The 19,363-nt window shown below is 33.8% G+C and overlaps 1 protein-coding gene across 4 annotated transcripts in view; it reads left to right on the top strand.

The window, feature by feature from the left end:
* Nucleotides 1-1,775: 1,775 nt before the first annotated feature.
* The window catches only part of PIK3C2G (phosphatidylinositol-4-phosphate 3-kinase catalytic subunit type 2 gamma), a gene marked incomplete at its 5' end in the record, with an annotated part of 329,467 nt that continues 311,879 nt past the window's right edge, over nucleotides 1,776-19,363 (top strand). For 3 of the 4 annotated variants that reach the window (XM_082666091.1, XM_082666093.1, XM_082666094.1), the window contains 4 exons: nucleotides 1,776-2,441; nucleotides 7,163-7,245; nucleotides 10,817-10,974; nucleotides 16,015-16,129. In XM_082666091.1, the coding sequence (XP_082522217.1) occupies nucleotides 1,776-2,441; nucleotides 7,163-7,245; nucleotides 10,817-10,974; nucleotides 16,015-16,129 (1,022 nt within the window). Of the gene's footprint in view, nucleotides 2,448-7,162; nucleotides 7,246-10,816; nucleotides 10,975-16,014; nucleotides 16,130-19,363 lie in introns of all 4 variants that reach the window. The other variant, XM_082666092.1, reaches the window with a different exon arrangement.

Consider the following 19,363-nt stretch of genomic DNA (forward strand, 5'->3'; position numbering starts at 1 on the left):
TTTTTGGTGCCAATATAATGAAAATAAATTTCTATTGCAAAACACATTGATAGAAAGTAATATTTGATAGGTAACAATTATCATAATTATCCTTTAAAATGTTTTTGTCTTTAACAGACATACATACAATTTTTAAGTGAATTATTAACTCCATAAAATGACATAAATACTTTTCAATTTTATTTTGTTATAATTCTATTATAATTTTTCTAATTTATTAAATCACTTGATCAATAAATATAAATGAGTAACTAGTCTGAGTAAAGCAAAGTACTAGGTACTGAGTTATAAGCAAGAAAGACTAACATGGCCTAATGATCTAATGGGAATGTGAAATCTTACATATGTAACATCTATACATGTTATCTGAGGCAGTGAGAAACCACTGAAAAGCTATATCCAGGAGAGATACATGGTCAGTCTCTTAAATATAACACTATAATATTAAAAAATGGACTACAGGACACAAGAATGAATTGTAGAAAATGTAGAAGCAGTTTCAGAGACAATGCAACATTGCAGGTGAGAAGATGAAAACTATAGACGAGGATTGTGGCAATGGTAGACAGAGAAAGGAAGAAGGACTTCCTACAGGAACTTGTGGTTTATTGGATGTAGAAGGATAAAGGTGTCGGAAGATTCAAAGATAAAACCCTGGTTTCTGGGCTAAACAACTGAGTGAATGGCTGGGTTATTTTCTTTCACAGAGGACACTAGGATAGGAGCAGGTTCTTGGGTGAATTTTGATTTAGGTTTTGGACTTTCTCTTAGAGGTTAAAAAAAAAAATTCAAAGTGGAGACACTGAGCAGATAATAATAAGAATCGTCTAGTTTGGAGTCATTGGCATATAGATGGTAATTTAAACCACAGGAGGTATGAAATAACTTACAAGAAGAGAATAATTGAGAAGAAAAGAAGCTCTGACAAGGGTCAGGTAGAAAATGAGTAATAGACAAAGGAGTCTTGAGAAGGAGCTAACAAAGAACTCAGAGAGTACAATGTCACAGAGAGCCAAAGTAGGACACAGCAAGAAATTTTAAAATAAGAAGGATAGTGAATGAATGGACTCAAATTTTGCAGAGAGATAAAATAGAGACTGATAAACATTAGTTGAATTTACTCATTAGTAAACTTAATGAAAGTTGTTCTGGAGAAATGATGAAAGAAGTTTGCAATTATTTAAAGAAGTTTTGGGGAAGAGACGAACGGATCTAGCCAACCTATAAGATGATTGGTTATGGAGAGGAGAAAGAAGTTAAGACTGTATCTAGGGATGGAATAACTTCTCATCATGAAGAGACTTTTAAGATAATAAAAAGACTTTAGCATATTACCATGCTGATAGATGACTGAATACTGAGGGAGATAATGCTGCTGTCGGCAAGTGGATTTTCAGTAGGAAAAGGAGTCCAAAGGGGAATATTGTCTTTGGATTGATTCATGAAACTCCTGTCATAATTGAAGTGGACTTATTTTTCTATCACAGGAGTTTCATGAATGTCTCTGAAGTCAATACTGCCCCTTGGACTTTAATATTGTGAGCCCTGATGGAGTTTTATATTACTCATGGAATTATTTCATTTGCTAAGGAGAAACTTCAAAACAATTGTTTGTATTTACTCAACATATTTCTTTCTTGCAAGCTCTTTTATTTCTAATTAAAGTTTTTTGTTTCCTTGTATGCTTTTTCTAGGAAAATTCCTATCATCTTTTATAATATCATCTAGGAGATATTTGGAGCAGAGTCAACCCTCTCAGTTACATAAAATACAGAATGGCATATTGTTGGAAAACAGATCTAAATCCCAGTGAATCACATGAAAAGCAGCAAAAGCACCAAGAATTTCACTCTGTAAATCAACCTCTTTTTCCTAGCCACACCGGTCTGGGTTTTGATCATGTAGTAGATGAGATCAGTAATACAATCCCACTCTATCAGAGAGAAATTGAAGAAAACACCATTTTTGTGCCCAGTGCACCACACTGGGACTCAAAAAGGCATTCATTAGATGAAGCACACCAAATATCCTTGAATGAATTCACTTCTAAAAGCACAGAACTCTCCTGTCACCAAGTTAATAAAACAGGAGTAATTGGTTTTAGGCATTCCGTGCTACCAAATCCTCAAAACATAAATAAAGCAAGCTTTGGGGGAAACCCCATAGGAAAATACCATGGTGCTGATAATTACGGATTCAATATTTTACCTCCATCATCCACTAGTGTGGATGAAATTAATTCACAGAGTGAACTGGATAACTACCATATAGGATTTGAACGTAGCATTCCTCCTATATATCCATCCTTCTCAACTGACTTGATGCCAAAAGAAGAAAATAAAAGCAGTAGAAATATGAACATTGTGGAACCATCTCTGATGCTCTTTAAAGGTTCTTTTCTACCCAGGACCTGGGAAAGCACATTGCCAAAGAACAAAGAGGTATGTGTCATATATGTCAACCTAAAAATACGAATCTGAAAGAATCATTCAATAATGTGCTGGGTTAATTTGGTAATGAGAGTAACTAATCTTAATTAGGGGAATGTATTAATATTATCAATACTTTTGGGGAAAAAAAACTTATTCACAAATTCTGTGTTCCTGAATTAATGATTTTTTCTAAAGAAAGGGAAAATTTTTATAATATTTTTAAAGTTCTGGTTTCATCAAAACTAAATAAAATGTTATAGTATTTAATTTTATTAGATAAAAATATCATAGTTGGAGGTTTAAATGATAGCATTTTCTATTCTTATTGTGTCATTATGCACACATAGAAACATACATACATTTCATTACATTTATATCTTGAGTTATATTACCATGAATTAAAACTTCATATCATTATTTGTAGGAAAAATGTCTTTTTACTCAGAGGCTACTAAATTATACTGTTAGCAGGCAACTTCTTTTGGGAACATTCCAAGAGTAGGAAATTAAGTAATCATTGTGCAATTCATCCTGATGGTTTCATTAGTAGTTTTCCAATCATTTCGTAACCACAGAGGTTCTTGTATAATATTTGAACATTTCTCTGCTTATACGGAGTCTAGACACAAGTGAAACCAGAATTAAACAGTAAAATGATGAAACATTATTTCAGCTGTAATTTACAGGGTTAGACAAGAGGACTTTTCATTTATTCAACAACTATTTATCATATTCTTAAACTATATATGATTAGGCATAACAAATGCAAAGAAGAAAACGCATAATACCTGATTTCAGCAATAGCATATTGCTTAAATTAACCTGCAAACCAATAATGCCAACACAGTAAAATAGTAGAGAGGATGAGTTCATAAGAGAAGAAACAATTAATTGTGTCTGAGGCGCTTGCAGAAGAGGTAATACCTCAAATGATCTGTATTAAAAGTGCATGAATTTTAGGAACCTTTACTTCTGACCATGACAATGTAACAAGTACTAAACTTTCCCTTACCACTGAAAACAACTATGAAATTAGACAAAATATATGAAGCAAACAGCCGGTATAGACATCAATCCTTAAGAGAAGGGAAACAGCAAAGTGTTGTTATGATCATCCTGGTGTCTTCGGGGCCCTTTACTGCTGCTAGGCAGACTAGTGGAGCCCAATTTGAGCAGCAGTATCACTAAACTGAGGAGGCAGAGACTGCAGTTCCGGGCTGCAAAGGAAGCTGTAATCTGTAGGGCAGAGCACAGAAGGAACTATGCAATGCATGGGGGTCAGGAGTCTATGTGAGATTTACTGCAGATTGTTGGCCAAGAGGTTGTGTTCACCACACACAAGTAGAAGTTATGCGGTGCCCAAGTTCTGATCCAGCGAGAGAAGACACTGAGCTGAGAACTTCAGGCATTCATTTGAGATCACACAAAGCTATCTCCTACAAGTAAAAATCGTGCTCTAAAGTAAATGCTCTACCTATTAACTTACATGTGGCCCCACAAAAAATAAAATAGAGGCTGACAAGACCAAAACAATCTTAACCACCTGCCTGCCAGAGAAGAATTGCACACTTTGTAAAAACAATTCCTAATGTGTCATCTACAATATCCAACATTTAATAACAAATGCACAGATGCGTAAAGAACAGGGAATTCTGAACCATAATCAAGAGAATAGCCCAGTGAATAGAGATTCTGTGATAGAACAGATGTTGGAATTAACAGATAGGGACTTTAAGGAGATTATTAAAAGGATGTTCAAGAAGATGAAGTAAAGATGAACATAATGAGTAGACAAATGAGGAATCTCAAGGAAATTAGAAACAATGAAAAAACAAAGACTAATGGAAAATCTAGTAATATAAATATAGTATCTGTAGTTAAAAAGTCACTGGGTGTACTTAAAAACAGATATAAGATGACAGGGGAAAAAGAGTACTTGAAAGAAAAAGAATAGGGCTTCCCTGGTGGCGCAGTGATTAAGAATCCACCTGCCAATGCAGGGTACACAGGTTCAAGCCCTGGTCTGGGAAGACCCCACATGCCATGGAACAACTAAACCCGTGTGCCACAACTACTGAGCCCATTCGCCACAACTACTGAAGCCCGCGCGCCTAGAGCCTGTGCTCCACAACAAGAGAAGCCACCGCGATGAGAAGCCCGCACGCTGCAACAAAGAGTAGCCCCCGCTCGCCGCAACTAGAGAAAGCCCACACGCAGCAATGAAGACCCAATGCAGCCAAAAATAAAAATAAATAAATTTATAAAAAAAGGAGAGAAAAAAAAGAAAAAGAATAGAAATTACCCAAACTGAAGAAGAGAAAATAAAAGAATTATATAAAAGTGAGCAGGGACTAAGAAACTTAGGAGATAAGGAGCCTAATATATGGATAATTTTGGAATGCTAGCAGGAGAGGAAAGAAAAGAAAGAAAAATTCATTTGAAGAAATAATGCTCTGAAATTTTCTCCAACTCTGGTATAAAATATCAAATTACAGATTTAAGAAATTCAATAAATCCCAAACAGAATAAATGCAAAGACAACCACATGTAGACATGTTATACTCAAACATATGAAGACCAAAGTTGAAAAGATCATCATAAAAAGTGGCAGAGAGGGGGAAAAAAATTTCATGCAGTGGAACAACAATCTAAATTAAAGCATTATCTCATCAGAAACGATGGAAGCCAGATGACAGTGGAATAGCATTTTTAAAGCTCTATAAAAAAAGAAAAGAATCCATACTTCTATAACTCATTGAGTACATGCTTGAAAATTTTAAATAAATATATTATCATATAAACAAACGTTGAGAGAAATCAGTCAGCTCACATGCACACAAAAAATACTGAAGTCAGTCTTCGGATGCAAAGAAAATGATACCAGATGGAATATAGAAAGGAAAAAAGAGCAGTAAAAATGGTAAATATGTTAGTAAATATGAAAAACTACTTAATTTTTTGAAAGACAGCTGACTGTTTAAAGCAAAAACACAGGATTTCATTGTCAGAGTTGTTGTATATGTAAACAAAAGATAAAAGACAACAAGAGAATAAAAGATGAAGGGATGGTAAATGTTATCTGCTATTGGAAATTCTTACATTTTAAATGCAGTGGCACAATATTAACTCTAAGTAAACTGTGAAATATTTACGATGCATATTGTAAGTTCTAAGCTAGTACAATCACTAAAAATATAGTACAAAGAAGAAAAACTAAATATCCAACAGAAATTAAATGAAACGGGCTAAAAAATCAAACTGCAAAAATCAGGGAAGGAGAAATAGAAGAACAAAATAAAATAGAAGAAACAACTAGAAGCACATATGAACGTGGCAGTCTTAAATCTAACAATACCCATAAATATACTAAATATATTCCAAATAAAAGGGAGAAATTGACAAACTAGATAGAAAAGCAAGGCTTTATTTTTTACAAGAGTCAAATTTGAGAAACAAAGGCACAGATAGGTTGAAAGTTTAATAAAATAAAAATATTTAACATTCAACCAACAAAACAAAGCTGTGTGTGGTTATTAATATCAGAAAATGAAGCTTAAGGCAGGGTATTTTGTTTTTTATTTTTTTTTTTGTGATACGCGGGCCTCTCACTGCTGTGGCCTCTCCCATTGCGGAGCACAGGCTCCGGACGTGCAGGCTCAGTGGCCATGGCCCACGGGCCCAGCCGCTTCGCGGCATGTGGGCTCTTCCCGGACCGGGGCATGAACCCGTGTCCCCTGCATCTGCAGGCGGACTCTCAACCACTGCGCCACCAGGGAAGCCCGCAGGGTATTATTAGAGAAAGAAAAGGGTCATTTCATAATAATAAGTCAATCAGGAAGACATAATAAACTTAAATGTAGATGTACCTAATAATGGCTGCAAAATACATAAAGCAAAATTATTTCTTTAACTGAGCCGTCTATGGATTTATTCACAAGAAGTGAAGCACATGTCCAAAACACACTTGTATATGAAAATTAAGTATTCTTTACAATACGCCAAAACTACAAACAACACAACTGTTTTTCAACATGAAGACGGATAAACAAACTATGGAATATTCATGCAATAGAATACTACTAATAGGTAACTAAGAAAGATGAACTATTGATACATATGACAACATGAATTTTAAAACATATATCATTTAAATGAAAGAAGCCAGAAACAAAAGAGCACATTCATTAATCTATGGTGATAGAAATCTGAATTAACAGTTACCAAACAGATGTTCAGATTGACAGAAGGAGATATGGGGGAACTTTCTAAAGTGACAGAAATGTTCTATATTTTTTGATTGGATATTAATATTCACAGTTGCATATATTCCTCAAAAATCAAATTATATATTTAAAATTTATGTATTTTTCCATATGTATTGCTTCAGTAAATATTTTTAAAATAAAATTAGAGGGCTTCCCTGGTGGTGCAGTGGTTGAGAGTCCGCCTGCCGATGCAGGGGACACGGGTTCGTGCCCCGGTTCGGGAAGATCCCACATGTCGCGGAGCGGCTGGGCCCGTGAGCCATGGCCGCTGAGCCTGCGCGTCCGGAGCCTGTGCTCCGCAATGGAAGAGGCCACAACAGTGAGAGGCCCGCACACCGTAAAATAAATAAATAAATAAATAAAATTAAAAACATAATGGCTTTCTAAAACAAAAGAAAAATTTTAGAATTGTATTAATCTTTTCTCCACACCAAACTATTTTAATTTAACAGTTTTTATTTTAAGCTGACAGGTTGTTCCATTCAGCTGGTTGAAGTACCTCAGGGCAGTAATAGAAGTCTGGCCTCCTTTTGCAAGAAAGTAAAAAAGTAAGTGTTGCTATTCCATTAAACTTAGAAATTTCTGTACCTGCATAAATTTGTCTATTTTAACATCACTGAGCTGATTAATCTTGCATATAAAATGTTAAAGCTCTATAATTTTTTAACATAGTTAACAGTATAAATTTATGACAAATTAGTTCATTAATCAACTTCTGGTATTGCTTTTGTTGTTTATAGTCAAATAAATTTCTCCCCTGAAAATGTGGCTACAGACGAATGTTTTATAATTTCAGTCTTCTCCTTGCTGTTTGTTGATAGCTTAGTTTGCAGTGAATTAATTTCTCATTTAATGGCACATAAGTGACTGACTTATTTGGCTCTGTCCCAAATTAGCATAGATTTATCCTTCTTACCTGGGATATACTATTTAGAATGATGAGAGTACCTTCTGCTCAATAACTCAATCTTACCCTGAATGGGCTGCCAGAATGTTGAACAAGTGCATGGGTGTTTGTCCACTGAAAAACAAATTTGATCACAAGGGGATCCCAGATCCCCTTTTTGCTAATCTAAAAAAAGAACTTATAAAGGTACATGCCTCTTTTTTAAAGACCAATCTCTCATTATCAATTAAAATTTATATAATGCCATCTCTTCTATTGCTAAGATACCTGAAAATTTTGAAAAATTAATGCACTTACATTTTAGTTATCTTGATTTTTATCCTTTTTTGGCTGTTGAAAATATAATAAATATACATATAAATAAACATTAGCTTATTTATCAGCTATAGCAGCGGCCTGCTAAAGAATCATTTGGGATTAAAGATTTGAATCATTTATTTAATCACTACTTTAAAAGGCTATCTGAATGCCTAATAATTAGTCAATGCATGACAAATATTCAAATGAAGAAAAAGCAAACAAAAAAGCAAAGTCAAGTTAAAAAACTTGTCACCATATTGGAAGAACCGAAAGGCACACATACAAAATACAAAACAAAGCAGTTCAAACCCGTGAACCTATATTCAATCTTTAATTAATTTCTTGCTCCAGTTCACAGAAGAATATTTTAAATGGCACTTTGGATTCCTAATTAGGATCTTTACAGATATCAATATTGATTTTGTCAGTAATGAGCTACCCACTGTAACAACCTGACAAGCATTGCCAGGAACTTGACACCTTAAATCTAAGATGTGATAATTTCTACCCTAAGCGTAAGAAATAGCTCTCTCAATATCACAAGGTAATACTTGGTATAGCTCCATCAAAATACATTTATTATTAGTCTCTCCCATCACTTTTTTTTCCAAGAGAATGTAATATTCTTTGATGAAATCTTGTGAATGAAATAGTGACATGAAAATATTTTATGTAATGGTTTGTCAGTAGCTCATGGTACATTTTGAAATTCTTAAATGGAATTTTTTTCCAATGGTTTCTTTCAAAGTAACCATGAGTACTAAAAAAGACAACCAAACAATAATAAACTTTAAAGTAGTAAAAAGAAGGTTATATTTACACATTTTTTTGGTTTTCTATAATTTTTGTTGACAAATACTCATATAAAGATAATTAAATTTATATATGCATAATTATTTTGTACACAAACACACTATTCACTCAATAGCAAATATTTTTGAGGACCTAATATGTGCTAGGTGCTATCCAAAGCTCTTAATTCAAAAGAAGACAGAACTGAATTTGAAAGCCAAGTTTCTTAAGAGGGTCTCCAAAATTTCTGGAAAGCCATACAGAATGGATTTATATGCCCAATTTCATCAGTGTTTTTTTTCTAACATTTAAATAACCTTACCTAATTCCCGCCATACACCCTTAAAGAGGCTCTCTAATTTGTGGGATTTGGTTTCTTGCTGTGACATACTTTTAAGGCACGTCTCTCAAGAAATATGTCATATTTTTATTAAAAATACAATAAAATGTCATAGCACACGAAAAAAGTTTTTGGCCCACAGTAGATGCTCAGCGAAGGTTTAGGAAAGAATGAGTCATGAATTTACATTTTAAATTTAATCCTCCAAAATGGTAGAAGGTTAAATCATGTATGTATACATTGAGTAGTACCTTATCATATGGTTGAATGCTAGATCATAAAGCTCCTCAATTCAGAACTGGAGTCCAAACCTTTGTTGTAGGGTATAACAAAGAAGAGTGGCCCATACCTTTATCCTAAGCAGTGGTTCTTGAACTGCAGTTCTGGAGCAGCAGTAGTATTGGCTTATCTGGAAAACCACTAAAAATTGGGGGCGGCGGGGGAATCCTCCACATATCTACTGAATCAAAAACTGGGAATGGAACCCAGAAAAAAAGGTGATTTTGATACATGCCAGACCCATTGGGTGCATACACACTTTTCCATTTGTGAGGTCCCTCAAGGAGGGGATGTTTTGGTACAGTTTAAGGGCATAGAGATAGAGCTACTTCAATGGGACTACACTACTTTAATGCTGCAAAAATAGTTAGAATAAATGCCAAGGATGTAACATATATGATACATTACATAGAATGCATACACAGAATGCATAATTTTTCATTCAGGAAGAGCACTACAAAGTTTAGAGGTCTGCAAAATTAACAAAAACAGAAAAAAAACTAGGACTTCATCATCAAAAGCATTTTAAATATCTAGTTACAAATAATTTTATGCTAAATTCTACATGTGGGCATAAAATATGGCTCTACAGGGATTCAGCTGTAATAATATAATGATAATTATGATACATTACATGGATATATTGCTTTACATTCTACAAAAGTCTTTTATATGCCTTTTCTCTCATAAACCTTTAAAGTAGATATAAATATCCTCATTTGTGCAAACAAAGAAACTGGTCATGTAACTTGCCTCTGACCATAAAACTACTGAATAAAAGGAGGAGATATGGGGATATATGTATATGTATAGCTGATTCACTTTGTTATAAAGCAGAAACTAACACACCATTGTAAAGTAATTATATGCCCATAAAGATATTAAAAAAATTTTTTTAAGTTAAAAAAGAGTCAGTATTCAAACTCAAGGCTTCTGACTCCAAGGATAAACTATTTTCCAGTTCTCTGACTTCCTGACACAGTAAGTAATTGTTCAGAATGTACAAATGACTTCTGGGCTCAATTATTTACGTAAAAGCCAAATATTTGTGTAAAACCCCAAATTTAAAAAAAATGGGCTGCCAAGAATGGTATTTACCAATTTGACACAAACAAGAGAATTTATTCATCAATAAATGAATAAATAATAAATGAGTGACTTCTGGCTTGACAAAGGCATGAGCCAAAACGAAGGGGAGGAGTTGATGCTTCAAAAGGCAATGTCAGTGAAGCAAGCAATCACTGTTCAGAGTGAATTTTCATGTTTTATAAGTGACAATGTATTCTTAATTGCTTCATATGAGGTGCCCCGGGGAAAACATAAAGACCAGAGCTTTATAGTTGCTTTTGGTTTAATTGTAATCTTTACCAATCTAGCCTAGCTAACAGCACTATACCACAAATCAGCTGCTGGTTATTTTCATATTTCAAATCTTCTATAGCAAGTCCTGCATGAAGTTTCTTAAAATCTTGTCCTAAGTATTCTTTCACATATTTTTCAGAATAAGAGAAACGTATCATGCAGCTGACATTAATTCCAATTCGGGGAAGATCTGGAGCACGACTACAGCATTTCCATACAAGTTCTTTTCTAATACTAAGGTTAATATAAATATTTTTACTGAGGACTCAACACAACAACTTCATTTTATGCCATATGGTAAGCAATCTTGCAAATAAGTATAAAAATCTACATAAAGCTGGTATAGCTGCCTTGAGTCCACAGACTGAAGTCATTAAAAGAAGCAGTATTAGCTAGTATTTTGCCCTGAAGTGAAGTAAGAGGAAAACAGCTGGAAATCTTTTAACATTTGTTTGGCTATTGTTTTTTAGAACTCTCTTCATAGCTCACCCCAGGACACCTTATTTTCCTGCTATGAAATAGCAAGTATAGCAAGTTTTTAGCATATTAAAAATAAAAGCTAAATTTCAAAAAGATTCTAGATAAAGACTATATGTAAGTGAAAATGGCTGTTACACAGCCTCTGTCTCCACAGTGGGAACTAAGCCCTGTACAGCCCAGCATAGTTAGCAGCTCTACTGAATCAGAGTCTCTGGATGGATCCCAGGTATCTGTATTTTATCAAACTCACCAGATGATTCTCATTTCTCTAAAGTTTTAGAATCTCTTTAAAGTTGTTTAATATTTATTTCACTGTTACCATCAACCATTTTGCAAAATAATATTAGTTCTTCACACATTAGTTGCTACCAAGTTTCTGCGTATCAACTGTTGTTTCTTGACAAATAATGGTCCAATAAATTTTTTTTCATTATTATCATTATCACTGTATTTTGCTTCATTTTCTTTCTTACTCTAGCCAAGGCTCCGACTTAGTACAGATGACTGCAAACCTAACAATGTTATGTAGGAATATTAGTTAGGACCATCTGGTTTGAAACTAACAGAAACCAACTCCTGCTGATGTAAGCAGAAAAAATAATTTAAAGATTACAGGGATTTCTTATAGAATTTAAGAGTAGGAATTCAGCAAAGATTTGGGAATAAAACACTGATGTACAGGCAGTCCAAAATTCCTGTATGTCTCTCACCTCATCTCCTCTCTGTGTAATTGCTTCTTATGTTGCTCTTGCTTTCTGCTGACTCATTTCCCTTACTTTTCTGCAACACATGGAAAGCTAAGCTCTCAAGCTTAAATGCTATTTGGCCAGAGATCTAAAGGAAGTTCAACCTCCCTATTGGATCTGTTACCAAACTCAGGTTTGGCTGCTTGCTGCTCAAAAACCAATAATCAAGAGGCAAACGTCAACAGAAAGGAAAGGTGTTTTAATCAGAAAAGCCAGCAATCTGGGGAGAAGGTAGACTCATGTCCCAAGACCAACTCCAAAGATTCTGCTCAGCCATGACAGTTCTTAAAGGGAAAAAAGGGGAGGAAGAATCACAGTGAATCGTAGAGGCAGGAGATTGGGTTATGCATTGTTCTCCATTCTGTGAAGGCAGGCTGACTCTCTCTTCAGATTTTATCTTGCCTTTGTGATATGCCTGCAGGATTGCTAAGGAGGCCATTGTGGGTAGAGAACTAGTCATTCTTTAACTACTTAATTCTTTATCTTACTTCTTTTTATCTAGGAAAAGAATCAACAGATTAGGTTCTTTCAAGGTTAGAGGGGAATAGAAATGGGCAAACAGGAAAGGGGCAGAAGAGCTGCTTTCAGATCCACTTTCAAATTTCTAAAACCAGAGTTCTGATTGCACAGCCAAGATCAATAGTGCTGTACCTTGATCCAATCAGAATGGCATCTGGGTTATGTTGACTTACATTGCTGGAGAAGAGGAAATAATTATGAACTAAGGAGACCACTCCGATTCTTCCAATTTATAATATTTAATTTCCAATATTAGATTTGCCAAAACAGAGGCCATTTTTGACTTTTATAAGAAGTTTCAGTAAAGTGATTAGGTCATTGTGTTTAGTGTTAGAGATGTACAGTGGTAAAGAGGATGACTGTGGCCTCAAAGGTAGTAAAAGGGTCTATAAGAAGAAGGGGGAGGAAGGGAGGATTAGAGGGGAAGGAGGAAAAAGCAGAGGAGGGGAGAGGACACATTTATGAAAATATACAGAGTAGCATATGTTGCTATTAGGAGGAAACTTGTCTTCTGCCCATTTAAATTTGAAGAGGGGTTAGGCTGTGACACAACTGACAATAGAGAAATTAACAGGATAAAAGACAAGGTTTCCTTATATATGCATGCAGGGGTTACTCAGAAATGAGTAACCTGCTGAAATCCAGAGGTAAAGGTTTACATAAAAAGTTAATGTGAAAGTGTGTGTGAGGAGGTGGGTGTTTAGAGCTTCAGTAAGGAAATACATGTATATCTTTTTATGCTAATGGATGGGCAGTTGGTCTCCTTCCCAGAAGTTGCAGGAAACTCTCAGAAGAAAGTTGATAGCACCTGTATTAGGGAGTCTTGGCTATAGTCAGATAAGAAAAGTGAAGATAAGTTTTCAAATGTTTTCACTTTAAAATAATCTTTATGCCAAAACTGTGATCCCTTCACCACTTTATATGAGTGTTTTACTAGTAATATAGATGTGCTCTAGAGAACAAAAGTCTCAAAAGCATTTCAAGAATGACCAATAAGTTGCTAGAAACTTAAGGAATAATGAAATCTAGATAAGCAAAGAGGAGGAGACAGTGAGAGGTTTTCATCCGAAGAGAATTCTGTTTCTCCCAGTGTGAGAAAATAGAATCCTTCTGGAGGAGCAGGTGTTTTGAACAAGGACTTCTCTGTTCTACAGTCGTCAGCTATCACTTCAATGAAGATGATTGCCCTGTCCTTTTTTCCAATTCCAAAGTTACTCTAGAACCCATGTCTTTACTTTCAACTACCTTCTAGATTTAGATGACACATAGTTCGAACAGTATTAGGAAGCTGTTTGTGACCTGCAAAGTGGTGGAAGTAGAAGTCAGTTTGCAAGATTAAAGAGTAATTGAGAATTATTTGCAGAAGTTATCTACACTTTAAAGAAATTTGGCAGTAATGAGGAGGTAAAAATAAATAAAATAAATAAATAAATAAGATACTATCTTAAGGGGATAGAATGGAAGAGGAGATTTTACTGGAATATTAAATAGAAACAAAACATCCTAAAGAAAAGACAAAAGCATCTTTAGAGTGGAGGATATTAAATATATAAAAGAGAGAGGCTTTAAATTGCTGGAACTGGAAACCAGTGATGGAAGGATCACATGTGAAGAAGTAAGATGCAGTAAAAAGCAGTGATACTTATGTATGTATGTGATACTTATGTATCACAATATCAATAAGTATGTGATACTTATGTGTAAAGGGATAGAGAAGGATGCATAAAAAAACTAGATTTAAGGTGTAGAGTAGCATAATTAAAGAATCTCAAATGGGCCTTAATCTTTTCAGTATGGTAGGCAATATGGTCAACAGATTGAGAAGGATTGTATGAAGTTGGAGACTAGGAGAAACTGGAAAAAGGGTTACATTAGCTGTCAAATTGAAGATACAGGTATAAAGTCTACTTAAAAGAAGCCATAGTTCTTGTTGGCTTACAATATGGATGAGAAGTTTAACTCACAGACACTTAATGTTTGGGTTCAAGGAGAAAAATGATAATTTCAGATTTAGACATGCTGAATTTGAAGCAATAATGAGACAACCAAAAGGTAACATGAAGCAAATAGTAGGAGATATCACACCAAAGCACAGGAGAGGAGTAATAGCTAGAAACTGGATTATGGAGTCTTTCATGTAATCTGCAAAGACGACTATAGTGAAATAACGAATGCATGCATGCCCCAAACAGCATAGGGGACACAGTCCTGGAAACAGAAAAGTCAAATGAATTAAAATAAACTGGTGTCTTTAGAGATATTTTCCTGCCATCTTATATTGGCAATGCTCTCCCCTTGTCAAAGCCTTTATAGTCATGATTTTGCCTGTGGCCATATTTTCTTCTAGCTTCAATTCATATTATTTCAGTTAATATTCCCAAGCAGTAGCATGTCTAATATACTCTCTTCTGTGTCAGGACATTTCCACAATCTCTAATTCCCATGATGATCTTTACCATTTGTTTCTCCAACTGTTTTATTGATAACAACTTGATCTACCATAAAACCTACACTTTTAAATAGGACATTATAATACTCTTCCGTTTTTTTCTTCATGGCAAGTCCAACAATATCACTTGCACTACTTTTTATGAGGCTATCTGTGTCAAAAACCTTTCCCAAACAAAAAGGTGTGGCAGTAAAATAAGTCACAGCAAATTAAACACATAATTGCCAACAAAACGCAACTCAAATAAATGCAAATGAGTGTTTGCAGTATGCTGTTCAAATCCTCATTAAGGATCATCAGTACAATCTGTTGCACTAACTTTCATTCAAGATCACGTTGAAAGCATGGAGATATAGATAGATAGATAAATAGATAATATATATATAACAGATAATTTCCATTATCATATATGATAATAAATGAATCCCATACTGTTTATCATTTACAATTAGAAAAATATTTCACAGACAAATATAATCGTAACAAGTCAGCATGGTTCTGGCCACTATTAAATAGCAAATGCATGTAAGAGTTCGGTAGGGAGATACTATGGAATGTGAATATGAGAAAGCAAAGAACTTTACCCTATAATATGCTGACTCTTTGAGTCCCAGAGAAGGTGGAGAAAGAGAGTACATGTTCTTCAAGGTTATTATGACGTTGTCCAAGACAGAACCTGGGGTGATTCCTATACAGGAAAGGAAGAGTGATGAGTTGTGAAAACGTGGAATTATTAAGAGCACAGGCTTTAGAAGATGACAGATTTAGATTCCTGGCTTGCCACTTAGCACTCACTGTGTAATCTCTTTAGCACTTCCCAAATCCCTAAGGGTAATCACAGTAGAATATTTTTTATGCAGAGCTACAATTACCAAAGATTTTAGAATGAGGAATGAAATACCCAGCTCTGTTCGGTTATTTGAAGACAGATTGATCAAAGAAAATGCAAAGAATATTTTTTTTAAAATCTCCATATCTAACCAGACTAATAAATGAGATGCATCTCATTTTAACTCCTCTTGATGGAGCTAGAAAGTTATAATAGTTCATAAAGCATGTATCACTTTTTGTGCTCAAAATCTTTCTCCCAGCCAATATATAATATGCTCTTATTAACATTTTATTATTCAACTTTGTTTTTAGCTAATTATCTTGTCAAAGACCTAATAGCAGAAATTCTACATTTTTGTACAAATGACCAGTTATCACCCCAAAATTATCTTCTAAGTATATGTGGCTATGAAGAATTTTTACAAAAGTAAGTATCTTATTAAGGTAAATTTGGATCATTGTTACAATCTATATTGAGCAGCACTTTCTTTTCTTTTAAACAGACTTTGTACAAACACTATACTCTTACGATCAATTTTCCTTCCTTTAAGGTGAATTTAAAATATTATGTTATATTGACAGTCTTATTCTTGGTTTTCATCTGTATTTTGTGTATTTATGGCAACACGTATTTAAGTAACCCATAACTAGGGTGACCAACCATCTCAGTTTGCCCAGGACTGAAGCAGCTCCCAGGACATGGGACTTTCAGTTTTGAAATCAAGAAAATCCTGGGCAACCCCAGTTACCTTATTTGTAACGAAGCTTAGTAGGACTGACAATTTAAAAAATAAATTCTTTTGTAATAAGTAGTTTTTTTGACTTGGAATAATATTAGCATGTTGATTAAACACTGATTTTTCAAAATCACAGAGGGTTTGAGTATTATATTTACAACATTTTCATAAAAGTCTAAGTTTTAAAACACTGTCTTCAATTCTTTATTCAGGCAGCTCATTAAAACAATTAGAAAAGTTTGTTCTCATATATATCAACTGCAAATATTTATTTGATAGAAAACTTACTTAGTGTACCACAATAACTCTTGTCCCAAAATTCCTTAAAGACCAACTTTGAAAATATAATACAACTTTAAGAAAGGAAATATTTCTCTCCTGCTATTGCATATTTCTCTCCTGGTATTTACATTTCCTCTTTGTGTTTCTACAAGCACCTAAAGATTGACAACAGTCTTATGAAAGTAAAAATGTATTTCTTTTGAGACATCCATTGTTACTGTCATTGTTATTCCACTATGAATGTGCTTGAAAATATCTTGTCGGTAATTTTCTTTTATTGTGTAATGTTAACTATGAGTGACATTTAAGACTGATTTTCTCCTTTTTGTGTTCCCAGTTACAACAAAATCATTTCACTCTTTTTTTTCTTGTTAGTATAAACATAATAGATTTCTGAAATGTTTTCACACTCATTTATTTTTATTAAAATTTATGTGGGTTTATTAAGTTAGGAAAGTTGCCAAGTATTAGTGTACATTAATTACAGTCAGTTATTATCTAATGGAAATTGAAGGATATGTACATAACCAGAATTTGCTTACTTTTTAAGAGTAATAGTTTATCAGTATTGATACATATGAATAAGCAGAATATTCATTACTATTCTTTCTAATATCTAAAGGAATATATATTTCATTCAGTTTTTTTTCATTTATTTCTATGTAATTTGTCTTAAAAATATGTCCTTAAAGACTTGGATAATCTGTTCATATTTTTCTGTAGAGGGAACACGGGTAACATGTAATAAGTTAATAATGCAATAAGTAATAATTTAAACTCTAACAGTTACAGTACTACACTTCATCTGAAGTACCCAACTAACTTTGATTGCAATGATAATAATAATAACAGTTGTCACTTATTAAGTGCTAATTATTTCCTAGTCTCAAATTGGGTAAACACCTAAGTCTTACAATATATCAATGATACAGACACTATAATAACCCATTTTACAGATGGGCAACCTGAGGCTTTGTTCAAGGTGACACAACTAGGAAGCTGGTAGGGTCAAGCCTGAACTCAAACCCAGGTTTGGCTGCCTGCATAACCTTGGCTCTTAACTATAAAACAATACTAAAAATCCCATGAGCAGGATTCAGAAAATAGCAAATGGTTCTTCATGCTGGAGCATGGGGTGGAAATTATACACAGTTGTGCAGGGATTATAACAGTCCAATTCAACACCTACTAAGCACACACGTGTGCAAGGGATTTGGTTTATCACTGAGAATACAAAGACGATTTAGATATAATCCTTGCCTTTTTCCTTGGCTAAGGAATTCATAAAGCCATGTCATCAGTTATTACAATGCCCTATTGTGAGTGCAGTATTAGTTTTATTATACACCAACTACCTGTAGATCAAAGAGAGATGGATTAACAGCAAGAATAAGGAAACGGTGCAAAGGAAAGTCAATGACCAATATGCATTTAAACTGTAAATACTGAGGAAAGAAATAAGTACTTAATAGCTTAAATGTTAATAGCTTTAGAACATATAAAATGTGCATAAATTAAAAAATAATAATTATCAAGATAAAAAAACAGGCTAAGAACGTGAATAGCAATTCAGTGGACAAGAAATTACTTAAAGAGTTTAACGACAAACATGCAGTTAAAACAATGAGATGCCATCTTTGCCTATCCAATTGTTAAAATATTTATTATGATGAAATTCAGTGGGAAAATGGACAAAATCCAAACAGCTGCTAGGAATTTAAACTGATATAGCATTCTCTAAAGGGAATTTTGTCAAAAATGTGTCAGAAGTCTATAGAAATGTGTCGAAAACATATATGTGTTTCAGCAATTCTGCTTCTACAAATATTTCTAAGCAACAATCATAATTATACAAAAAGACTTAAATACAAAATTCTACATTCACCATAGCATAATTTCTAATACTAAGAAAAAAACTAACTCTCCAATAGTACTCAAAAATAGTGGTAAAACTGTGAACATAATTCATTATAATATGCCATAGAATTTATAAATTAATAAAAATACAATATCATATATCTTGATATGAAAGCATGTATCATTGTTTTTAAGGGTGACAAGATATATTTTCAAACCACATTTTAATATATTAATATTTTTTAAAATAAGTATATTACTATTTAGAAATCCTATACACTAAAATGTTCGAGTAGCCACTCCTTGAAAAAGAACTACAATACAAAAAAAAAAAAAAAAAAAAGAACTACAATACAGATAATATTCATTCATTTCTTTTTTTACTTACTAAATGTCTACAATAAACATGTCTTTTTTTGCTATCAAGAGATTAAGGAAATAAATTATTTTGGAGGATGGGAGAAGCATTTAAGTGATCATATGAACAGTAATGTATGCTTAAAAAGAGTTAAAAACTCGAGTTAGGAGAACATAACTGAACATATGAAAGGTGACAGAGCTTGAGCTAAAGTAGCAGCAGTGGGGCTAAACAGGAACTATTAAATCCCTGGAGTATTATTAAAACAGTGGAATTAATGGAACTTGGCAACTAAATATGTGATGTCAACTGAAATAAAAAAGTGCAACGTGAAAGCTGTGCGTTACAATGTTTACGGGGGACTTGGTGAGGACTATAGCCTCTCAGCTATCTCTGAGGAACTGCTTTGAAGAGTTACGGTGGAGAC

This window comes from Grampus griseus (assembly GCF_964374135.1).
Source record: "Grampus griseus genome assembly, chromosome: 11".
NCBI classification, from domain to species: Eukaryota; Metazoa; Chordata; class Mammalia; order Artiodactyla; family Delphinidae; genus Grampus; species Grampus griseus.